We start from the raw sequence: 21365 nt of genomic DNA on the forward strand, positions 1-21365 counted from the left end.
TCATAGTAGATCTCCTTGTACCCTACTTGTCTTGTAGGTTTATCATTCAAATTATGAATGTATGACATTATATAATGACGTAGAACAATACACTTTATGCTAATTTTGCTTTTTCGACTGATAAGAAAATTATTCTACAGTGTTCTTATGTATAAGTGGAGTTGTTAAAACTCAAATCAATTGAATCATTGGAAGTAAAAATTTCACCCATAAAATGCATATACACTAAGCCACTAAATAATACAACGATTATTAAACTCCCTTTATTATCAAACAGATTCCAACTTGGAACATATTCAAACTGCCATACAATGCACACACAGAGACCGGTATTATACTGGTCTTTCATTGTTCGATAGGAACCTGTTTACGACAACATACCCAGTGAAATCCCACAAGTCCCACAAGTCCCACAAGTGAAGTATAAGGAAGGTGAACGCAGACCTCACCACTACCTTGTGGAGGTAGAGAGACCGTTTCCTGTTCACAACAAATTGAAAACTTTCCGATTCTAAGATGCCAAAAATAAAAGAGTTGCAAACAACAATGCTACATATTTACAACCAATGGATTGTCTGTTTGATCCAGTTCTTAACCAGGAACATAATAATCCATTTTTTCCACTGGGAGATTTAGAACTGAAGTTTCCACCTATATCCAGGAAAAAGAGGATAAGAAGCAAAGTGTTAGTGTTCAGTCATATGTGCAAGTGATAGAAGATATATCTGAAATCTTTATTAAACAGACCAATTGAGAAATTGCTTCTAGCGTAATCACACGATAGAATATGGGTCATTTATCAAGGCTGAAACAATTAAAAACTGATTCTAGCAAATGGAAAATGAAGTATGGTTTGGTGCTCATGGTTCATAGCATCGAATAGAGAGCTAAAAACATCAAGATTGAAGCAACAAATCATAATGATAAAAATCGCAAGACATTGTACGCAAGCAAGATGGAGATATCCAAACTAGATACAGGACACTGAATGACTCAAAGCATATATACATGCAGCAGTTGATTTGGATGTTTGAATAATGAATAAACCATATATTCTTGTATCTTCTGATAGAATTGCTAAATGACTTTTAGCCAATTTTTCTTTACTTATTTGGTATATAGACCTATATCAGCTGTGTCAAGATTATACATGAATATTAAGCTAGTTTCAAATTTAGAAGATACTACTTCCTTTAAAGTTAATTAGAAGACACTACATCACGTTCAATCATAAAAATATTTCGCAACCTATTAGAATTGCCTCATTAATCATACTAATTGTTAGATGTGAAACTTGATCTTCTCTTTGCTTGATGTGAAAAAAGTGACTCCTTCGCACAAATGTGAATGATAAACTCACCTCCTCAAATGAAACAAAGACGAAAGGTGTTAGACCCCTCTTGTGTGAAATTGCTGGAACATCTGGGTTATGTGTTTCATCCTCTTCCCACCTCTCGACAACCCCAAGAATGTCTTCATCCGGGCAATTAACCTCATTATCATTCACGCCACTTGTAAGAAGAGCAAGTAGATCCATTCTGTTATTAGCACCTTGGGTTGTACCCCTCAACCTAATGGACAAGTGAAATGTCATATGAATTAAACATGGTACCATGTAGAAATCATACAAATTAGAGTAATCCGCATTACAGGTTTGTGAAGATTCTACGTATCTTACACTCTACTCCACAAACTTCAGGTTTATCATATAATTCAAACTCTACATATTTTATAAGGTAAAAATAATTCAAATTTTACATGTAATATAGTGATTGGATTGACAATAAATTATTATATTATAACTGATAGAAATGGAAAGCAAATGTCATCTGCAAGTGAAAAATAACAGAATGTTTACTAAGTTTGAATTTTGTTTAATACAATAGAAGATTTGGGACCTATTAAGACTACTCAACCAAACTCACGCAAGTATTAATTGCTCATTTCATTTACAGGAGAAATTCCAGCAACTAGCTACCACAAATTCTGCACACTACATTTATAAACCTGCAAGATGATTTATCCCAAGGACCAAAAACTGCCAGCATTGCTTGCACTAAAGATTAAGGTGCAACTGTCCCACACATTTATTCAAAGTGCACGACTAAGCTTTTCACAATAGTTAATAGGATCCGGAAAAGATAGCCTGCTGCCTCGGATGAGTTTATAGGTGGGCAACCTGGAAAATATACATCTACAGGAATTAGCTTATTGACTTCCCGAACAAAACCTATAACAATCGGTACTGAACATCCCGCCAAGATCCTCAACTTTATACCTAGCATTTATATATAGCTTGAGTTTGCACTCTAACAGATGGTGATTTTTATTGATCTTTTTCTTAGAAGCTAGTTTGGCTTGGATGGAAGTTTAAGAAACTAATATGGTGACCTGTAGGGCCAGGGGAAAAGTACCCAAACCTTCAACCATAGTTCTATTAACAAGAGCTGAGCATAAGAACTCAAAATACAAATAGAATCTCCATGATCAAGTACCTTAAGCGGAACCTCAACACAGTTGGACGCGTTCCAGGGTACAAAAGAGCAGCTTCAACCTGCAAATGAGAAGGCAGTGAGCTGTCTGTTCAAAATTAGCATCACATATATCAACTAAACGCCAAAAGCATTATCAACTTAAGCAAGGAGGAATGAACCATTATTTTGATTTGACCGTATATAACCAAATTACTGCCAGAAACAAATTGACTTGTACGGGAAGATTAGAATTGAACTTACTTTATCCTCTGATAGTGTGTAATTCCCCTTAAAAACACAATCAGCTTTTGAGGCACGGAAGTTCAGGTACTTCGCGACATCTTTGACTTTTTGTGATGAATTCTAGTTAAAAGAAATCTACAGAAGTTATAAACCAGGTATAGCAAGAACAATGCGTAAAGATCTAGTATGTCACACGAGCTGAACAACAAATGATTACTACCTTATAAAGGAATCTGCCTGAAGGATAAAATCTCATATAGCGATAGTAACACACCTACAATCAAAGAGAAGATGACAATGTTATAAAATGCCATTGATACTAATGCAATAGGATGCAAAGTGAAGAAAAGAAGCAATGGGAGGAAACTGAACAACTCAAAGAGGTAATACTGATTAGAATCCAAAGTCTGTTTACAATAGCCCACAACTTATATCAGTTCTCTCAGATGAGGAAAACACCCTCTCTCAAGCAGAGCAGGTCTTCTTGCAGTACCCCACAACTTGCTCCGTTTTCTGGAGTCCCAGGCAGAGCAAGTCTATTTGCAGTGTTTAGCTGCATCCTATGCTTTACAGCTTTCAGTTTTCAGTATCAACTTTTCATTTGCAATGTATCTGCTACTTGTGCATCTCATGTTTTATTTAAATCTTGTTCCATCACTGGGGCCTGCTTAATTTTTTGGGTGCAGCGACAGGTACCTCTAAGCTCCATATCACCAGCTAAATCTTGCATCCTCATCAACATCTTCCACTCATCTTTCGGTAAGAGCTTCAATCTGCTTTCCTAGCCTTTCCTTTATTTTGAGGTATGCCCCATGGACCTTTGTAGCAGTTGTGTTTTTTCTAGATGGCTCATGACTAGTTTAACTTGGCCCGTTTGTAGTATGGTTTGTTTTACACTATACAGTTGAGACTTCTACTGAGATATTTCAGTGCTATGCAGTATGTTTGACTTTAATTTCCAGTTCTACAGTATTTTCATATGTTTGTGATGTTAACCAGTCGTTAGTTTAGTGGTTTGCTTGATAGGGGTAGTTAGTGTGGTGCCTGGTGCCGGTCATGAATCCCTAAATGCGGGTTGTGACATTTGGTTGGATAAAGAGGGTAGTGGCACAAGATATTAATAAGAAGGTGGGAAATAAAGCAAGGGTCTCTCATTTGATGGCGTTCTGAGTAGTAAAGTTTGTTAAGGATGTTAGCAATGCTGGTAGCAGAAATGGTTTTAGTAAACATGATATATTTGTAGAGCACCCTTACCATCCACATATATACACTCACCTTCCTTTGTAGATGTGAAGCTTCACTTGGTGAGTGCGCACAACCTTCCACCAAGTAGGTGAAAAGTTCAACCCCCATAAGTAGCACTCTTTTACCCCCCCCCCCTCCCCCAACCCCCTCAAAAATGTGATCTAAAGAAAGAAAAGGGTAGTTGTACAGGAAAATGATCTATGTCATCAAAAGATGCATGCTCCTTCTTTGCAGTTGGTGTAAAATAGTTTTCTTGATTAGAATATCTTCAATAATTTACAACAACCAATGATTAGAAATTGATTCCCTCAAAGATAACATCTCACATGTACATATTCAAACCATATTAAAGGACCTTTCCTTTTTCTCTCTATTTCTTTTGGGGATGGGGTATAACAATGGTCCAACCAATCATAAACCTTCACGATAAATAAGGAAACTATAATTTACAAAGCTCTAGCACTGTTGAACAAGTTACCTCTTATCCCAAGGAAAAGAGGAAGTCACATTTGTCTAATTTGTCATTTTTTCTGAACTATCTTCCGTCATGAAATTTACAAGGCAAAAGATGAATTAGCATATTGCATAATTTGCCTTCTCCTACAAGTACTATGCAGCATTTGCCAGCACAGCTCATCTCTAAACATGCAATCCAAGAACTGTGTCACAATTTAACTATGTGGAGAATAAGAATACACATACAAGATGAACTGGATTAGTGATCTTCCACTCAGCTACTCCTGCACGAATATATGTGTTTCGACTGACATAAATACCTGCAGAAAAAATTAAATTAAGACTTCTTACTACCTTCAAATATTTCAACTTAGACTTGTAGATACAAATAACCCAATTTTTTTACAGGCAACGGCAAAAACATCCAGATAGAGAAAAAATTAGTTTTCCTGCTCAGATGGCATAAGTAAATCCAAGACAAATACCTTGGTATGTGGTCCATAGAGAAATTTCTTTTGGAAAATACTATCATACATCCCTACCAAATACACTATACCCAGCTTTAAGACACTTCGTGAAAAACTTTATATTGCCAGCTTTCAAAATATTGAATGCTCAATAGTAAAATTCTAATGATACTACTAGGAGCAACCAAAATTTCCACAATGGTGAAAATCACAACTTTTAACTCTTGTTTTTGCTTGTTCAACAACTATCAACTCTTGCCATTATTCTCTAATAGAAAAGCTATGTCAAAGTGAATATCAACAAATACTGTTTTTTCCAGATGCACCAATTAGGGCATAAAACTTGAGAACTTAGAGGTTCTTCCTGAATACAGAAAAGACTCATATTAATCCAGCGACCAATGACCAAATAAACAGAATTGATTTGAGGATAATCAAAATCTGGCATTGTAATAACGAAAATCCAAGAATTTTACAATACATGGTCGCCTATCTATTCAAAAAGTAACAAATGGAAGTTAGAAGTATTGGCACACTACTGTCTTGAGAAAAGTGTCCATTTCATTTGTCACCAAACTCAAGAATTAAAATCCATAACATTGCAATGTTGAACGAGAGGAAGTAGCCAACAATCCCTATACATGCCCTCATGCTTCTGCCTTCTCTCCCTCCCAACATAGAACTTTACAATTAATAAGGAACTTTTTTTTTTGGTAAATAATAAGGACCTTCTTGTCATAGAAACAGGTGTAACTATAGTATATTTCGAAGTAATTGTGCAACAATATTTTACCATCTTCATCAAAAACTATATCTTACCATCCGTACGAATCCTTGGTCTTAAAAGCCACATTTTTCTCCATGAACCATCATACTTCAACTGAAGGACCTTATAGTTTTCTACCAATCCAGAAACCTTCAAAAATGAGGCACAATGGTTAATGTTACTTACTAAGCTCACTAGTCGCAATAAACAACCAGAACCAGTGTCCCTAGTACCTGCCAAGCCTTTAGGCACGCATTGCGCCAAAATACAGGGTTCCGAATTGTATACCTCCACTTTCGACAAACACAAGCCGCCCTACCCAAGGTGTATGGGGTTGTTTTTGACAAGATCTGCACAACATTAATCATGAAATCATAGTAAGTTTCCGGTTTCCTCACCTTAGCTATAAAGATTAGAAGGGAAGGCTGCAAAAGCTAAATTTCAATCTAGAAACAGCATAATTTTTCTCAAGAAGACATCACGGTTTTATATTTGATTGCCTTCAGTTCTGTAGATATGCAACCTCAATTCACCCCTTGGAAGGAAACAACAAGAACTTTGGAGAAAGAGGGGGTGGGACTGGGTTAAAGACTAATCCAATAAATTATCAGTGAAAACCAGCTAACCATCCAGAGAAAGAATCAAAGGGAACAGTCACATTTATGCTTGGCTGTAAAGCTCGACTTGATTACTATAATGAGATCATAGAGTCCAACATTCCTCGTCTCCGAAGAAGACAGAGATGACATCCAACTTTGCTACCAAGGATGCTCCTCAGAAGAATTGACGGGGAAAAAGGCTCAAGGCAGATGTTAAAATAGCAACAGTTGTCTCCACGTAGAATCCACTAACTTTTTGCATGGGCATGAAATAAAAGTTGTTCATAGGGGGGTAGCTAGATATCGTCTCACCATAAATGTACATGTAACCCAAAACAGCCACAAATACCTTACTTTCTGGTTAATTTTTTCTTTTGATTTATAGAAAAACATTGTTCATACTTCGGATACCTATTAATTAGTTTAGCAAAATCAGCTCTGTTGTAAGTCTTATCAATATGCTTCAGCTTCCTAGTGTAACAAAGCATTTCCAACACTTGCCACATATTTACATGTCGATAAGAAAATTACAGAGGAAATTAATTGAAATCCATATAGGCATACCTCAAAAAGCAGTTCATCAGGTAGCACTCTGTGTATCAATGCAGGATCAACAAACTGCTTGCTACTAGCACTTCCAAAAGGAGCGACAGGTCTAACATTAATCCCATACAAATCTGAAAGAAAATAGGCAGGTGAGTTGACATTAGTCTGTTCTACACAAATTCATCATCAAAACCAAATGTCGATAAAAAGAATCCAAGAAATGATGAATCTTTTATACAGCTAGCAAATTGCTAGGAGCAAGGTAATTGAAGTAAGCAATGACAAAGTGCTAGGAAAATACCAAGCCATGGCCTTTGAGGAAAAATGAACTGAGAAGCTCTCAACCGTGCAGCAGTTTCGAGTTCCACAGCAAGTTCCACTGTGTAATCTGCAAGATATGAGCCATTATCAATGACAAATAACGAAAATTACAGAACAAGAAGAACATGACAACACCATAAAGGGACAATTTCTAGTTCTGTAACTAACTCAAGGAACAAATTTCCGAAAGTTGACCAATGCCCAGATGACGAGAGTACTCAGATTTACTCATAAAACAAGTAAACTGAGACAAAAAAACACAGAAATTGACAAAAAGTCTATAAATATACATATTCATAATTTGGAAATAAATACTTCCATTACTCAATGAATTAAAAAGATACTAAGATCAAGTAAACAAACCAACAGTAAAATGAAAAGTATAGCAAGCTTGGGTAGTCACATAAAATCAATCTTGAATCAGTAATTTCAGCTTCTCAAATTAGCAATGACTAGAGAACATTTATTCATCAAACTGCAGACTAGCAAAAATATACACGAGTCTGCTCTTTTATTTACAAAAGATTTGGATATGAGCAGAATCCAATTCTCTTTTTTTTTTCCTTCTTTCTTTAAAAAATAGTATCCGGGGCCCTTCGCACCTCAACTAATCCACTGGGTACCTACTAATCACCTAGTGTTATTGGGGATCTGGACCCTGTCTACCATGCTCTATGTCAGTTCCATTGAACACAAAACAATACACTATATGATGCAACACAAGCTGAAAAGAACATAAAAATAAGCAACAAACACGAGAAAAAACATATTTTAAAACAAAGATTCATTTTTTTTTTTACTTCTCCCAGAAATTAATGAAATCCCAGTAAAATCCAACCAAAAATTTGAACTTTCTTACAATACAACTCCTTCTCAAATCATATACAACCCTTTCCATAACCCAAAACCCAAGAAAGATTCCAACCAAAGAATTTGAATTTACAAATACCCAGATGGTAAATACCAATTCTAGAACAGAATAGAGGAAAAAAATTATGAAATGAAGAAAAAGTTAACATTTTGAAGAATTTCATAGCTCACCTGAAGTCATTTTTCTTGGTTTTGAATGTTGTGCTTGACAATTTAGATATCCAGGGAAACTCCAGGAAGAAATGAGAAGGGCGGAAATTTAAGGAAATCAATTTTCCCAATTTATATTAAGGAAATGGTATTTTTCAAGCAAAATCTGAGAGGTCATGTATTATTTAATTTGGGAGAAGGGTCAATAATATCTCTCACGTATTGAAAATGATTTATAAATATCCTTAGTTCATTTTTTTATCTAAAAATATATTTAATTTTTTTTTGTTCCAATATACCTCAAACAAATAACTCAAACCTTAATGATATTTTTGCAATTTAAAAATGCCACGTAATTTATTATAATTTGCCACATATATTATTTATAATAAAAAAAGTTAAGTCATGCACCTATCTTAAAAACTCAAACAGGTTAATTCATTTTCATTTATAAAAAGAGATTAACTACTATCCACTTATGATGGACAAGAAAATTATCCTATCAATTCATTTTTAGAAATGCTTATTTCTCTTAATTTAATTACTCTATAATATTTTCACATTTATAGATTAAGGATTTTTCAGATTCTCTTTTTATTTTTATTTTTTAAAACATGATTTACAAATTTAAGTTTTTTTTTTTTTTTAAATAACGTTCAAATATTTTTGATATTATCGACTTTGAATATTGTTTAAATAAATTGGACTACATATGATGGTATATGGATCAAAGTTTGTTTTCAATTAATTTTTGTGTTGTTGATTGAATGAACTAAAAAGAGAAAACACATTCTAAAGCAATGAAAGTGTCAAATTGCTTCAATGGTGTTGATGGAGAACGGGGTGAAAATAATGAGGACAAGAGAAAGCGGTGAAAAAATCTTTTTTTTGGCAACCAAATAAGAATCCTAAATAAACTACTATAATTAATTTAGAGTCAAAATTACCATACAATACTTTTTTGTTATTTTTATTTAATTATTAATAATATGTGAATATATATATTAAGATAAATAAATATTTTTAAAAATGAACTGATAGTGTAATTTTCTTGTCAAAAAGACTAGTAAATTTACTCGTGCCTCACGCAAGAATAATTAAAATAAAAATGTGTCTAACTAATTAATGTTGTAAAAAGAGTTATATAAAATGTAATTGTTAGTAGCTATTTGAAACTGTGAATTGTCTCTCCAAACAATTTTATCAGAAGTGATTTTCTACGGTTACAATGATACCTTAAAGACAAACTCCAAAAATCCAACATAAACATATTTCATAAATTGAGTTTATCCAAAGAAACCTTAAGGATCGTAAAGGTTGGGAATAAGTTATCTTGGGATTAATTATCTCGAAATAAGTTATTTTGGGATAAGTTATCTTATATATATATATATATATATATATATAAAAGTTATTTCATCATGTATATGGGATGACTTAAGTCGTCACTGAGGTATAAATGGTGGGATAAATAATCTCAAGATTGATTAATACCTCCAACCAAACACATGATAAAATAGTCTTGCATTTTATCCTGGAATTATTATTATTATATCATATAAAAATAGAGCAAAGAAAGAGAAAAGATTCATTTTCTAAACACTTAAATCTAGATCCTAATAGCAGCAGATGTAATGTTAGCAAAAAAATTCTATTTTCCTGAATATAAAGAATATATACGCAACTTCATCAGACATGTAAAGTCCCATAAAAAAAATCTGGCAATATGTACTTAGAACTTTTGTTTTCACAATATTTATTACGCTGGAATTTTTTTCGACCCGCCACCCTTGTTTGAATTGAAAGATTTATCGTTAATGAATCCTTGTAATACAAGTTTATTTCTCTAGTGACAATTTTTTCTACACAAATTCAAACACGCATGGAAAATAATGGACATAGTAATGTAAAATTCTCCAACCTCAAGATATACAAGTTACACTTGAATATTATTCTGAGGAACTCACGAAAAATTCTATACCTCAAGAGATATAGCATTCCTATCATTCCAAATCTTGTAAAATGTAAATACATGATCTTTCTATGGTGGCAAATTTGTGTCATTTCTCTTGCCCATGATCAAATGTAATGGAACACATTCACTAACATATATGAGAAAAAACAACCCCAACCTATGTGAGTTTCACATTTCATTTTGAATTGAGGTTGAAGATTAAGTGAAAATAGAGATAAGGTTACTGAACTATGAATAGTTCTCTTAAAAAGTTACTCAACTATGCATAGTTTTCTTAAAAAGTCACACAACTTTATTTTGTAACTCAAAAATCACTCAACTAAGAATTGTTCTCCTAGAAAATCACTCAATTAGTGATATTTCACCTAAAAAGTCACTAAATCAATTCAAATGATTTTTTAATTAGATCCTTCAAGGAATTTCAGATCATACCTTCAGCAACATAACATCACTTTGGTATGTTGATTTTAAAAAAACACCCAAACAAACTGAATGATTTTGTGTAATATTTTTCCCTTTCAAGTTTATATCATAAGTTGAATTGTTGTCCAATATGATACATTCTCCCTTTATCTTTTCATTTTAATAATTACTTATAATACATTTAAATGGGGAACTTTAAAATGATATATGTAACAAAAGGTAGGGCTGAACTTTCTACACGTTAGAATTATAATATTTGTTCATTTTTTTCAGCCTTTTAAAATTTGTTTATCCCTTCACCAACGATTATTTATTTATTAGAAAATTTAATATCTCATGTTGATGTTCATTTGATTACCCAAAAATATCAAATAGTAACACTTTCTGAAAGCAAAAGGATAAATTATAAAATAAAAAAAAAATGATTGATTGAAAGATGAATGATAAAATGTTATAATTATCATTTTCCTTTACATTATTAATGTTTATTACTACATAATCTTATATGTAAGATAATATAGTATTTTAATTGTAATAACCAATAATTTTTAAATATTATTTTATAAATTTTGTGATATTAAATTTCCGCTTAAGATGCAGGCATAGTATAATATATTTACGTAAGTTTCCCATAATAAATTGTTCCTTTAAACTTTTTGTAAGTGGGACCTTTAGCCATTTAAACGAGAGCTGATGGAGCTAATTTGCTGGCCAACATTATCTCTCTTCTGAAACTCGCATTCACTATCCAAAACATAAGAGGTCTCACCCAATGGCTTCCCTCACCGGCGCCACCTCTCATCTCCTCCCCTCCGCCGCCATCGCCGCCACCTCCGCCTCCACGACGGCCAGATTTGCCATTTCATTCTCCTCCTCTTCTTCTTCTCTTAAATGCATTCGATCATCTCCTCTCCTTACCCACATCTTCCGCTACCAGGTTCATTGCTCTTCCCCTTTAGTTATTTTTGTTTTTTCTATATTCTCGTTTTGAACTCAATTTGTTTTCTTGTAGAAACGAGCGTTGATTGGAACAACGTCTAGTGGAAGATTCAGTACATTGGCTTCGCCGAAATGCGCTGCTTCTGATCCCGATCAGTTGAAAAGTGCAAGAGAGGACATTAAGGAGCTGTTGAAGACCACCTTCTGTCATCCTATTTTGGTAATTTTTTTCTTTCATGCTCTCATCACTTCTTTACTAAATGAGGCGAGGATTGAAATTTGAACCTGTATGCTCTTCCCACTTACCTATTTTAGGTTCGCTTGGGCTGGCATGATGCTGGAACTTATAACAAGAATATCGAGGACTGGCCACAAAGAGGTGGAGCTAACGGGAGCTTAAGATTTGAAGTTGAACTAAAACATGGAGCAAATGCTGGTAAATATTCAATTTCTTATTACACTTTTTGCTTGCTTACTATCTATTTTTGGCTGACAAGCTTGCAATTCAGGACTTGTTAATGCACTGAAACTTCTCCAGCCAATCAAAGACAAGTACGCTGGTGTGACCTATGCAGACTTATTTCAGTTGGCTAGTGCCACTGCCATTGAGGTCGTTACTACTTTTGGCTTTTGTGTTTGCCTGAAAGTTAATTCACTCACTTAGTTTTTCTGCTTTTTCAAACCTATAGGAGGCTGGAGGCCCAAAAATTCCCATGAAATATGGGAGAGTAGATGTTTCTGGACCTGAGGAATGCCCAGAAGAGGGAAGGCTTCCTGGTGAGAGATTCTTCACTGTCATCTATATTTCTTTGGTACATCATGATTTTTTTTAGCAGCTTAGCTTATCATGCATGGAAAGTACTGATCAGGATCATCTTGAATGAATTTTATCCCAGTGTTTTGTATTTAATGGACTCCTGCAGAGACAACAATTTCATCTAATGCTATCTTTACATTATCCTCTTTGAAACCTGGTGGTTAGTGAAGTTCAATTGGTTTGCACTAGGTGTGAAGTTAGGTAAGAGACCGCATAGAACTTTTTCTTTATCTTAAGTTCATCCAATCCTGGAGATTGAAAGAAGATTGCACATCTGTTATTTAATGGGAAAAAAGCAGAGAGATCACCTAGGTGGATGAAGATGATTGACGGAAGGAGCTATACCTAGGTGTTTGCTGATGCCTCGGGATAGACCACATTATCTCGCTAATGCCAGCGGAAATGCCAAACCCTGCTAAATTTGTTAAGACAAAATTAAGTGGTCCTAATTGCAAAGCTATCTAGCCAACATTTTTTCAATTCAAGTCCAATTGTATTCTTTAAAAAGTACATCAATATGTGTGATAAGCCTGCATCATTGGGCTTGACTCGTGATCTTCAGAACCTTCTAAACACCATATAGAGGTCAACACATTCACTTCATAAGACAAAATATTTATCATATAGTTATACATGTAACTTAAATTTACAATGCCATTAATCATCATACTATATGGCTGCACTAACTCCAATACTGCACTCCTAGGAATTTTTATGTCATCCAATACTTGTTATTTTGGATTAGCATATTACCATGGGACAAATTTGAGGATGTGGAAAGGGGTTATCTATCTGCCTCCTTATATTGTTTTTGGTAGTCCTCACCACGTGAGCTAGCTTTTAGGATTGAGCTAGGCCTAAGGTTTATTTCTTTACATTGTTTCAAAGCCAAACCCGTTCTTGTTCTTGGTTTACCTGGTGTCGGAATCCATGTTATATTGTCTACGCTCCACATGCTCGAACAGAAGGGGAGCAGAGATGGTTAGAGTCCCACATTAGTGTGGGGGTCTCCTTATATCGTCTTGGGCAACCCTCACCTCATGAGTTAGCTTTTGGGTTGAGTTAGACCTGAGGTTCATCTCTTAACAATAACATCTAGTTGTTCATCTAAAACTGGTACTCTTCTCATAGGGAATAACGTAGTGTGTAGCATTGGGATATTATTTTGTCCATTGAAAAGAAGTTATACTTTTTTTTTGGGTGAACTGCTGATTTTCATTCATAACCAAAAGTGTATCTTTACAAACGGAGTAGTATTGGACTAACTACTCACTCATCAATAAAAACAAAACCTACTAATCTATAGCCTTCTATACAATACATATCAGTGATTCAATTCATTATCAAAAAAAATAGATCAGTGATTCAATACTTTATGTATCTAATCAGAAACTAAGGGTAAACATTAAGTTGTTGAAGTGCAGTCTGCCATTTCGCCCTGGTCTGACTCTTGATATGCATATTAATTACAATTTCCTTCAACACTTCATCAGTGTTCATAATCTGATCTTGTTCCTTTCTCTCCATATGACATACACTAGCATACCAAAAACACTATTTGCAAGTTCAGCTAGTCCAGCCTTCTTCTTTGCCATCAAGCATACCTATATCACTTCTGTCTCCCAGTCCTGAACAGCTCTTGAGAACCCCAGCCATATACACAATCTATTCCATAATTCCTTTGTCACCTGGCATTCAAAGAACAAATGTCCGAATGTTTCTAATGTCAATCCACAGTAAGCACAATCAGGAGGGATTTGGATCCCAAATTTGATCAGCCTATCAACAGTTGCCAATCTCTTCTGGACAGCTAGCCATACAAAGAACTTGTATCTTGGATGAATTCTGGGGTGTATTGCAATTGCCTTCCATTCAGCTTTAGGGAATTGAGGCATCAGTCTTGTGTGTATGGAGAATTTGTCACCTGACTGGTATGCATCAAAAGCTGGATTCAAGTCTCCTTGTACTGTTTGTCCCAGTAGTATCCATTCCCTTGCTACCAATATCTTCCTCACAACCCAAGAAGCATTCTTAGGTATTTGGACTGTTTCAATGTCTTTCCTTCTTATAAAATAGTTGTGCACCCACTGGATCCATAAGCATTCTTTGTTTCTTGCTATATTCCATAATTGTTTCAATATTGCAGCTCTATTCCACATACATAAGTTGATGATATTCAGGCCACCAGCTGCAACAGGTTTGCAAATGTTTTCCCAAGAAACCAACGTTTTTATTATATGCTCATATTACCAGTCCACAAGAAAGTTCGACAAATCTGTTCAATACTCTTCATCACCTTCTTAGACATCAAAAATATTTGGGACCAATAAGCTTGCACCCCAAACAAGACTGACTTGATCAATTGTACTCTTCCAGCATAGGTTAGTAATTTAGCAGACCAGCAAGTGATCTTTGCAGTAATTTTTTCAATAAAGGGCAAGTAATGGTTGAGACTGAGCTTCTAAGATGCTAAATGCACTCCTAAATATTTGAATGGGAGGACACCTTCAACATATTCCAGCTCCTCACGAATCTCTTCTTTTGTGTGAGTGGCAACCCCTGCAATATATAGAAAGCTTTTGTCTACATTAGGCTGTAATCTAGAAGCCTTGGAAAACTTCATGAATGCTTCATTTAGCAACCTAACAGAGATAATATCAGCCCTGCAATACATCAATAGATCATCTGCAAAACAAATATGCACAACTTCCTGCACCTTGGGTGAGAGTTGAAGTTCCCATTCCTAGCTAATTGATTCAGTTCCCTTCCCAAATACTCCATAGCCAAGACAAAATGATAAGGGGACATAGGGTCCCCTTGTCTAATGCCTCTTTTTGCATTAAAAGGGTGAGTCAGTCCTCCATTAATCATCAAGGAATAGGACACTGTAGACACATATTTCATTATCCAATTACAAATTTGGCAGGAAACCCTATGTCTGTTAACAACTTCGTAAGAAAGCCCCATTCCACAGTATCATAAGCCTTCCTTAGGTCCATCTTAAGAACATACCTTGGGGAAATCCATTTCCTAGAATAGCACTTAAAAATCTCATGACTAAACAATATATTATCAATAATGCTTCTCCCTTCAACAAATGCAGATTGGGAGCACCCCACTAGTCCACCAATCACCTGTTTGAGTCTCCTGGTTAACACCTTTGAAATGATTTTGTACAGGGTAGTACAACATGCTACAGGTCTATAGTTCTTAACTTTTGTAGGGGATGGAACTTTGGGAATTAGAGTTATTGCAGTAGTATTTATAGCAGAGTAAAGTATACCAGTGCTGAAGAACTGCTGCACAGCTTGTACTATCTCATCGTCCAGCAACTCCCAATTCTTTTTGAAGAACTCAATAGGAAATCCATATACCCCTGGAGCTTTCTCTTTCGGCATAGCCTTGATAGCATCAGTGATCTCCTCATATGTCACCTCTCGTATCAATTCTTTTTGTTGTTGCACTGTTAAGTAGATCCCATCTCTAATAACCATGGAGTCCAAGCAAGGAATCTCAGTAGCACAATCCCCCATCAATCCTGAGAACACAGATATGAATTCAGTCTCAATAGCCTTTGGATCAGTTAGTTTGACATTATCTTCAGTGTAGATGGAAGTTATTGCATTGTGACTACTCCTCATCTTCCATTGAGCATGGAAATACTTGGTGTTTCCATCTCCACTCTCCACCCAAGTAGCTCTTGCTTTGTGTCTAATAGCTTGTTCCTCTATGTTGCTCCGTTTTGCAATTTCTAGCAGCAGCTCCTATTCCTGGTTAAACAAGTGTTAACACAACATGTGGCTTTGGATTTGACCCTGTACTATACCCAACTTTTCTCTTTCTAGGCACAACTTCTGTTGGTATGTTGCCATAAACCCATTTATGTCTTTGAGTTGTAGCTTGAGCTTCTTCAATTTGCACCACTCATTCTCCATTGGCTGATCAGATTCCATTCTAGTCCACACTTTTTGCAAAATGCTGCTAAAATCAGGATGTTCCATGACATTAGGAAAGAATCTAAAAGGTCTAGGATGAAGGTTGTGCTGCTGACAATACTTAACAAGTATAGGGGAGTGATCTGATATTGAGGGATGGAGGAATTCAGCTTCCACTTGGCCATACTGCTGCACCCACTGAAAGTCCCTTAGTACCCAGTCTATCTTACTACATACTCTGCAGAAGTTAATACTTTTCATTTTCAATTGTTAAACATAGGCATTTAGACATTTTTTACTTAAAGACTAAATTCCACTTGGTGTCGATCCTCTTCTATTTATCGTGTCAAACAGGCAGCTTTATTTTTTTATCATGTTGTTTTTCTTTAGCATCTTATATAGCCATTTACCTAACCATCTTCTTTTTATACCGAAATAAAGGCCTACACGATGTTCCAAATTGCTTTGGTCTGATTATTCAGCTTGTGATAGAAGCATATCCCTGTATAACCCATTTGCAGTTTGTTGTATGTCTTAGATGGTCTGCCATGACTTCCTTTTTCTAATCCTTCATATTTGAAGAGTCTAACCCTCTGCATTTTGTAAAACAGTCTCCTATTGCAGAATTATCCTCCATTTTCTTTAATATATATAACTAACTTAATCTTATTGATTAGATGCTGGTCCCCCTTCCCCTTCTTCTCATTTGCGAGATGTCTTCTACAGAATGGGACTAAGCGATAAGGTAAAATTTGTCAAAATTTTTCTCTAATTCATCTCATCAATGATCTCAACGTCTTTGTCTGAGGTACGCTTCTCACTAGTGAATTTTTGCTTTCTAGGAAATTGTCGCACTTTCTGGGGCACACACTTTGGGGAGATCCAGACCAGAGCGTAGTGGTTGGGGCAAGCCAGAAACAAGATACACGGTATCCATTTCCACACTACTTGGTATTATCATTAATTGTTAATTGTTGTACTTTTGAGGCGATTTTTGCAAGTTTCCATTCCGACTTAGTTTTTTCCACCTATAATGTTAATCTAGAAAGAAGACTGACAATTGAGGATCATGTCCATTAAAAAGCATGCTGCAGAACTCAAAATGCTCCTTTGTATTATACCATTCTCAAAACAAAACAAAAACATCTTTGTATTTATGTGTCACAGATATACATAATTATGCTGGTAGTTGTCTATGAATCATTATTCTACACCCTTCCTCTTAAAATTAAATGAAATGTTTGGACTTTGTTATCAGAACACTTTTTCCTCAAATTAATTTGAATAATATTCTCACTTAGCCCTTCGTATGGAAATAGGATCTACTGAGGGGCTGTGTGATTGGAACCTAATTTCCTATAATTTCTAATACATAAGGTTAGTCTTTTGCAATTTACATCTCTATTGTTCAGTCAGTTAATATTAGTTTCTCATGTCTTGATTTTCCTCTATGGTCTGTACCATGGTGCTTTTGTTTCTTTACAAATCTTAATAAAAACCAGATATCTGCTGCTAGCCTCTGAGCAATGATCTACTTATGTTTCTTGCATATTAACAAATCTGACTTTTTAAAGCTGATTTGTCTGCATTACAGAAAGATGGACCAGGAAGCCCTGGAGGACAATCATGGACTGTGCAGTGGTTGAAATTTGACAATTCCTACTTTAAGGTGCTGTATGATGAAAATGGCTAAGACTCATAGGCACTGAGGTCTGATAAAACTAGATGAATTGTTGCTTATTATTCTAAATTTGAATTGATGTTAGGACATTAAAGAACAAAGAGATGAAGATCTACTAGTTTTGCCTACAGATGCGGTTCTTTTTGAAGATTCTTCATTTAAGGTGGAAAAGAGAGTACATCTTCATGAATATTGTCAATACAAACTAATTTTGCTTCTCTAACAACTTACATGCTTACAGGAATATGCAGAGAAGTATGCTGTAAATCAAGATGTATTTTTCAAAGATTACGCAGAAGCCCATGCCAAACTGAGCAACCTTGGTGCTAAATTTGATCCTCCTGAGGTTTGTCAGCAGAAATATTTTTCTTCTGTTAATAGATTATACTTCTTGCATCTCTATTTCTATATGAGCTGTAAGTGAGTTTCTAATGGAGTCTTGTTGCACACTCATCTAATTCTTTTATGAAGTAGCTGGATGAACACTTATCACCATTTTTTAATTGATTACTTGATTACTATTTGTGTGAAATCTAAATATAGATGTCCCTGTGTCGTTATGAGCTCCTTCTACCTGTCTATTTTTGCTCTCCAGCACAACATGTAAGTATAGCGTCCTGACTAGTTATATAGAATGAATATAATTACCGTCCCACAGAGAATTTGCACCAATCACTTGTTAAATACCAAGATTGGAACTTCTTTGATTTGTTCTGCCAATCTAGCTTTGACTAAAACTTATCAAAGATTAAGCTAAGGACAGATGTTAATACTATGGGATTTGCTCTTAGTGTAAAGTCTTAGGACCAGATATCTCCTAATACTGATGAAGAGAATCCATCGTAACACACCCTGTTTGTGATTGCATAAGGCAGACTTGGTATGCTCCTTCACAATTCAATTTACATATAAGCGCTTTGGACTTATGGTATTCAATCCTAGTCAGACCTATTCCTTTTTCCAAGTTCAATCGTAAGTTTCCATCATATTAAAACTCAAAAAACAAGTACATTTCAGTAATTATACCTAAACCACCAAGAAGAAAGAGAAAGAAGAAATTTTTTGTCAAAGCAGACTTCTTTTTTTTTTTTTTTGATAACCGAGAAATCCATCTGTGACCCGCCCTTTGGACCAATCACAGCCCTTTCTTTACACTTCATTTCCTTGCCAAAAAAAAAAGAAGAGTTTCCCAGGCCCTGCTTGATTTCTCCTTATATAAGTAATGGAACAGCAACTTAGAAATTTTGAAATGCCGAACAGCACCTGATGCGAAAGTTGGAGCACCTAACTTTGTCTAACTTTCTTAGCAGATTTTTGACTACCACACATTTCTTCCTTAGCACCTAGCACTGATTTTCAGAGGGATCGTTTTGATGGTTGTGCAGCACCTAGCTGCTAGCCTTCTGCTAATATTCTACACCTTCAATAATTTTACCACATGTATGTGTAGGGGTTTCATTGACAAACCATTTGAAACATTAAAATCTAGGTTTTGAGCTCCGAAATACGGTTAAGTAACTCTCACAGATATATTTTAGTAAATTCTTAAAGCTGAGTCAAAATGCAGCTTGATCATAGCATGCTTGACACCCAAGAGATATAATTTCTTCTCAAAATATGAACTTGGTTGGAGAAATCTATGAAATTCCCTGAAACTTAACAAATCTTAAGTTACAATTACCTGATTGTATGTAACTGAAATCAACTCATTTTGTCTGGCTTGCATGAGTACCTTCAGCACTTGCTCTTGTACTCTAGTTCGATCTTCAAGTGTTTATACTCATCAGAGAATATTTCCGAGATAGTTGAGATAGTCAAAGCAACTCTAATATGTCTTCCAGAATATTCATTCATATGACTGTAAAGTAAGTCAACTTTTGATTCTGTACTAAAATTTTCATTAATCATTCAAGATACTTCCATTTCCATGTAAAATTCATTTTTTTCTGTGTATATTCACCCAATCCACAAAATTCTGATATGCCCTGTGAGCTTTAGCTTGTTGTTAATCAATTGCATGATAAATACTGTTTTCTTCAGTCCACCTCCCTCAAATAGTCCCTTTTTCCCTCTATGGTGATAGGGGCCAAGGCTCTACTATCTTACTCCGTTACAAAAAACAGATAATTTTTCTCCAACTGTATAATACAGCAATGATTTTGCAACTCTTTGACTAATTTTAGCAAATTTTTTGGACAGGGTTTCTCAATAGACAATAATCCTACACAAGGTCAGCCAGAGAAGTTTGTGGCAGCAAAATACTCAACTGGAAAGGTAAATTTTAAATTGCTTATTATTTTTTCCTTCCGTTTTAGTTAAAGTTCCACACTTGCATTTTAATTCCTGGGGAGATACATGCATGTTCAAATTTTACACTTCTGATTGCTGCAGGATTAAATACAACTTATCATATTTAGTTCTGCTGTTTCTTTTAATAAAATCCAAGACCAAGCTATTACCAAAATTTTGCATTCAAACGTAAAATTGATAGTTTAATGTAAGGAGAGAAATAAATTCAACGAGTCTTGCCTATTTGAATTGCAGAGAGAGCTCTCAGATGCTATGAAACAAAAGATTCGAGCAGAATACGAAGGCTTGGGAGGAACCCCAGATAAGCCTCTCCCGACGAACTATTTTCTCAATATCATAATTGTGATTGGTGTTTTGGCAATTTTGACATATTTGCTTGGAAACTAAGATGGCTTTAGTTTGATCTTGTAGATATTTTGTGTGCTTTATATCAGCATTATTGTAAATGAAAATTTTGCCAGTCATATATGCAAAATTTGAAATTTACACTGTGCTTTTCTTTCATTTTCTTCACACTGTTTTGTGCCTTGCAATTCACTCTCACTGAGTAACGTCAATAGATTTACGTTATATTGTATATATGTCCGATTATATATGTTTAAATTAATTGGCATTACAGAACTATCAATTAATTAGAGAAAACTCCAAAAATAACTTATCAAGGCTTAGAAGTTCATTATATCTCAATTTGCTTTCATTAATAGCCCAAAGTTGTTTATATAAGGCATCCGTGCCTAATTAACTTAAATCTAACTCATATTTTGCAACAATTAAACTAGGAAGAAGTTATTTTTGTGACTCCATTCATAATTTGATTTCAGTAAACTGTTGGCATCGATGCAAAGTGAGGAGTAAATGGCTAAAAACATCCCTCATTTATATCTCAAACTTAGACTACATCCTTATACTACATAATAAACAAAAAAACATCCCTAAACTATTTTCAAAAGCTTGACCGACAATTTTATGATCGGCAAAAAGATGTAGGATGGATCAAATCATCTTATATAAGAGGGAATAGATCTAATTGTAATGTCATTGAAATAGATATGTTTTTTGTTGACAAGGAATCTCACACTCACTATCCTTCAGGGTTCAGGTGTGTATAGGACAACTTTCACTTAAATGTAATAGCCCGCAAACCACAC

At 34.9% G+C, this 21365-nt stretch overlaps 2 protein-coding genes across 3 annotated transcripts; one reads left to right on the forward strand and one right to left on the reverse strand.

Annotated features, from left to right (window-relative positions):
- Positions 1–226: 226 nt before the first annotated feature.
- LOC102595125 (F-box protein 7) lies at positions 227–8310 on the reverse strand. Of its 2 annotated transcripts, XM_006351844.2 has the most exons (11): positions 8159–8308; positions 7098–7184; positions 6815–6927; positions 5885–6001; positions 5705–5801; positions 4665–4738; positions 2938–2991; positions 2736–2837; positions 2496–2554; positions 1361–1571; positions 227–651 (listed from the first exon to the last, which is right to left on the reverse strand). In XM_006351844.2, the coding sequence occupies exons 1-11, from the start codon at positions 8166–8168 to the stop codon at positions 592–594; spliced, it is 984 nt and encodes a 327-aa protein (XP_006351906.1). In that variant the 5' UTR covers positions 8169–8308; the 3' UTR covers positions 227–591. The 2 variants fall into 2 exon arrangements, with proteins under 2 accessions (XP_006351906.1, XP_006351907.1); XM_006351845.2 differs by lacking the exons at positions 227–651; positions 1361–1571 and adding an exon at positions 1578–2179 and having other exon boundaries at positions 8159–8310.
- Positions 8311–11219: 2909 nt separating this feature from the next.
- On the forward strand, positions 11220–20715 carry LOC102595667 (probable L-ascorbate peroxidase 6, chloroplastic). Its single transcript, XM_006351846.2, has 12 exons — positions 11220–11472; positions 11548–11694; positions 11790–11910; positions 11984–12084; positions 12164–12251; positions 16904–16971; positions 17069–17155; positions 17821–17895; positions 17993–18070; positions 18149–18253; positions 20107–20181; positions 20452–20715. Exons 1-12 carry the CDS (start codon positions 11308–11310, stop codon positions 20602–20604), a joined length of 1263 nt encoding a protein of 420 aa, XP_006351908.1. The 5' UTR covers positions 11220–11307; the 3' UTR covers positions 20605–20715.
- Positions 20716–21365: the final 650 nt, after the last annotated feature.

The sequence above is a fragment of the Solanum tuberosum genome, unplaced genomic scaffold (assembly GCF_000226075.1).
Source record: "Solanum tuberosum cultivar DM 1-3 516 R44 unplaced genomic scaffold, SolTub_3.0 scf00134, whole genome shotgun sequence".
NCBI classification, from domain to species: Eukaryota; Viridiplantae; Streptophyta; class Magnoliopsida; order Solanales; family Solanaceae; genus Solanum; species Solanum tuberosum.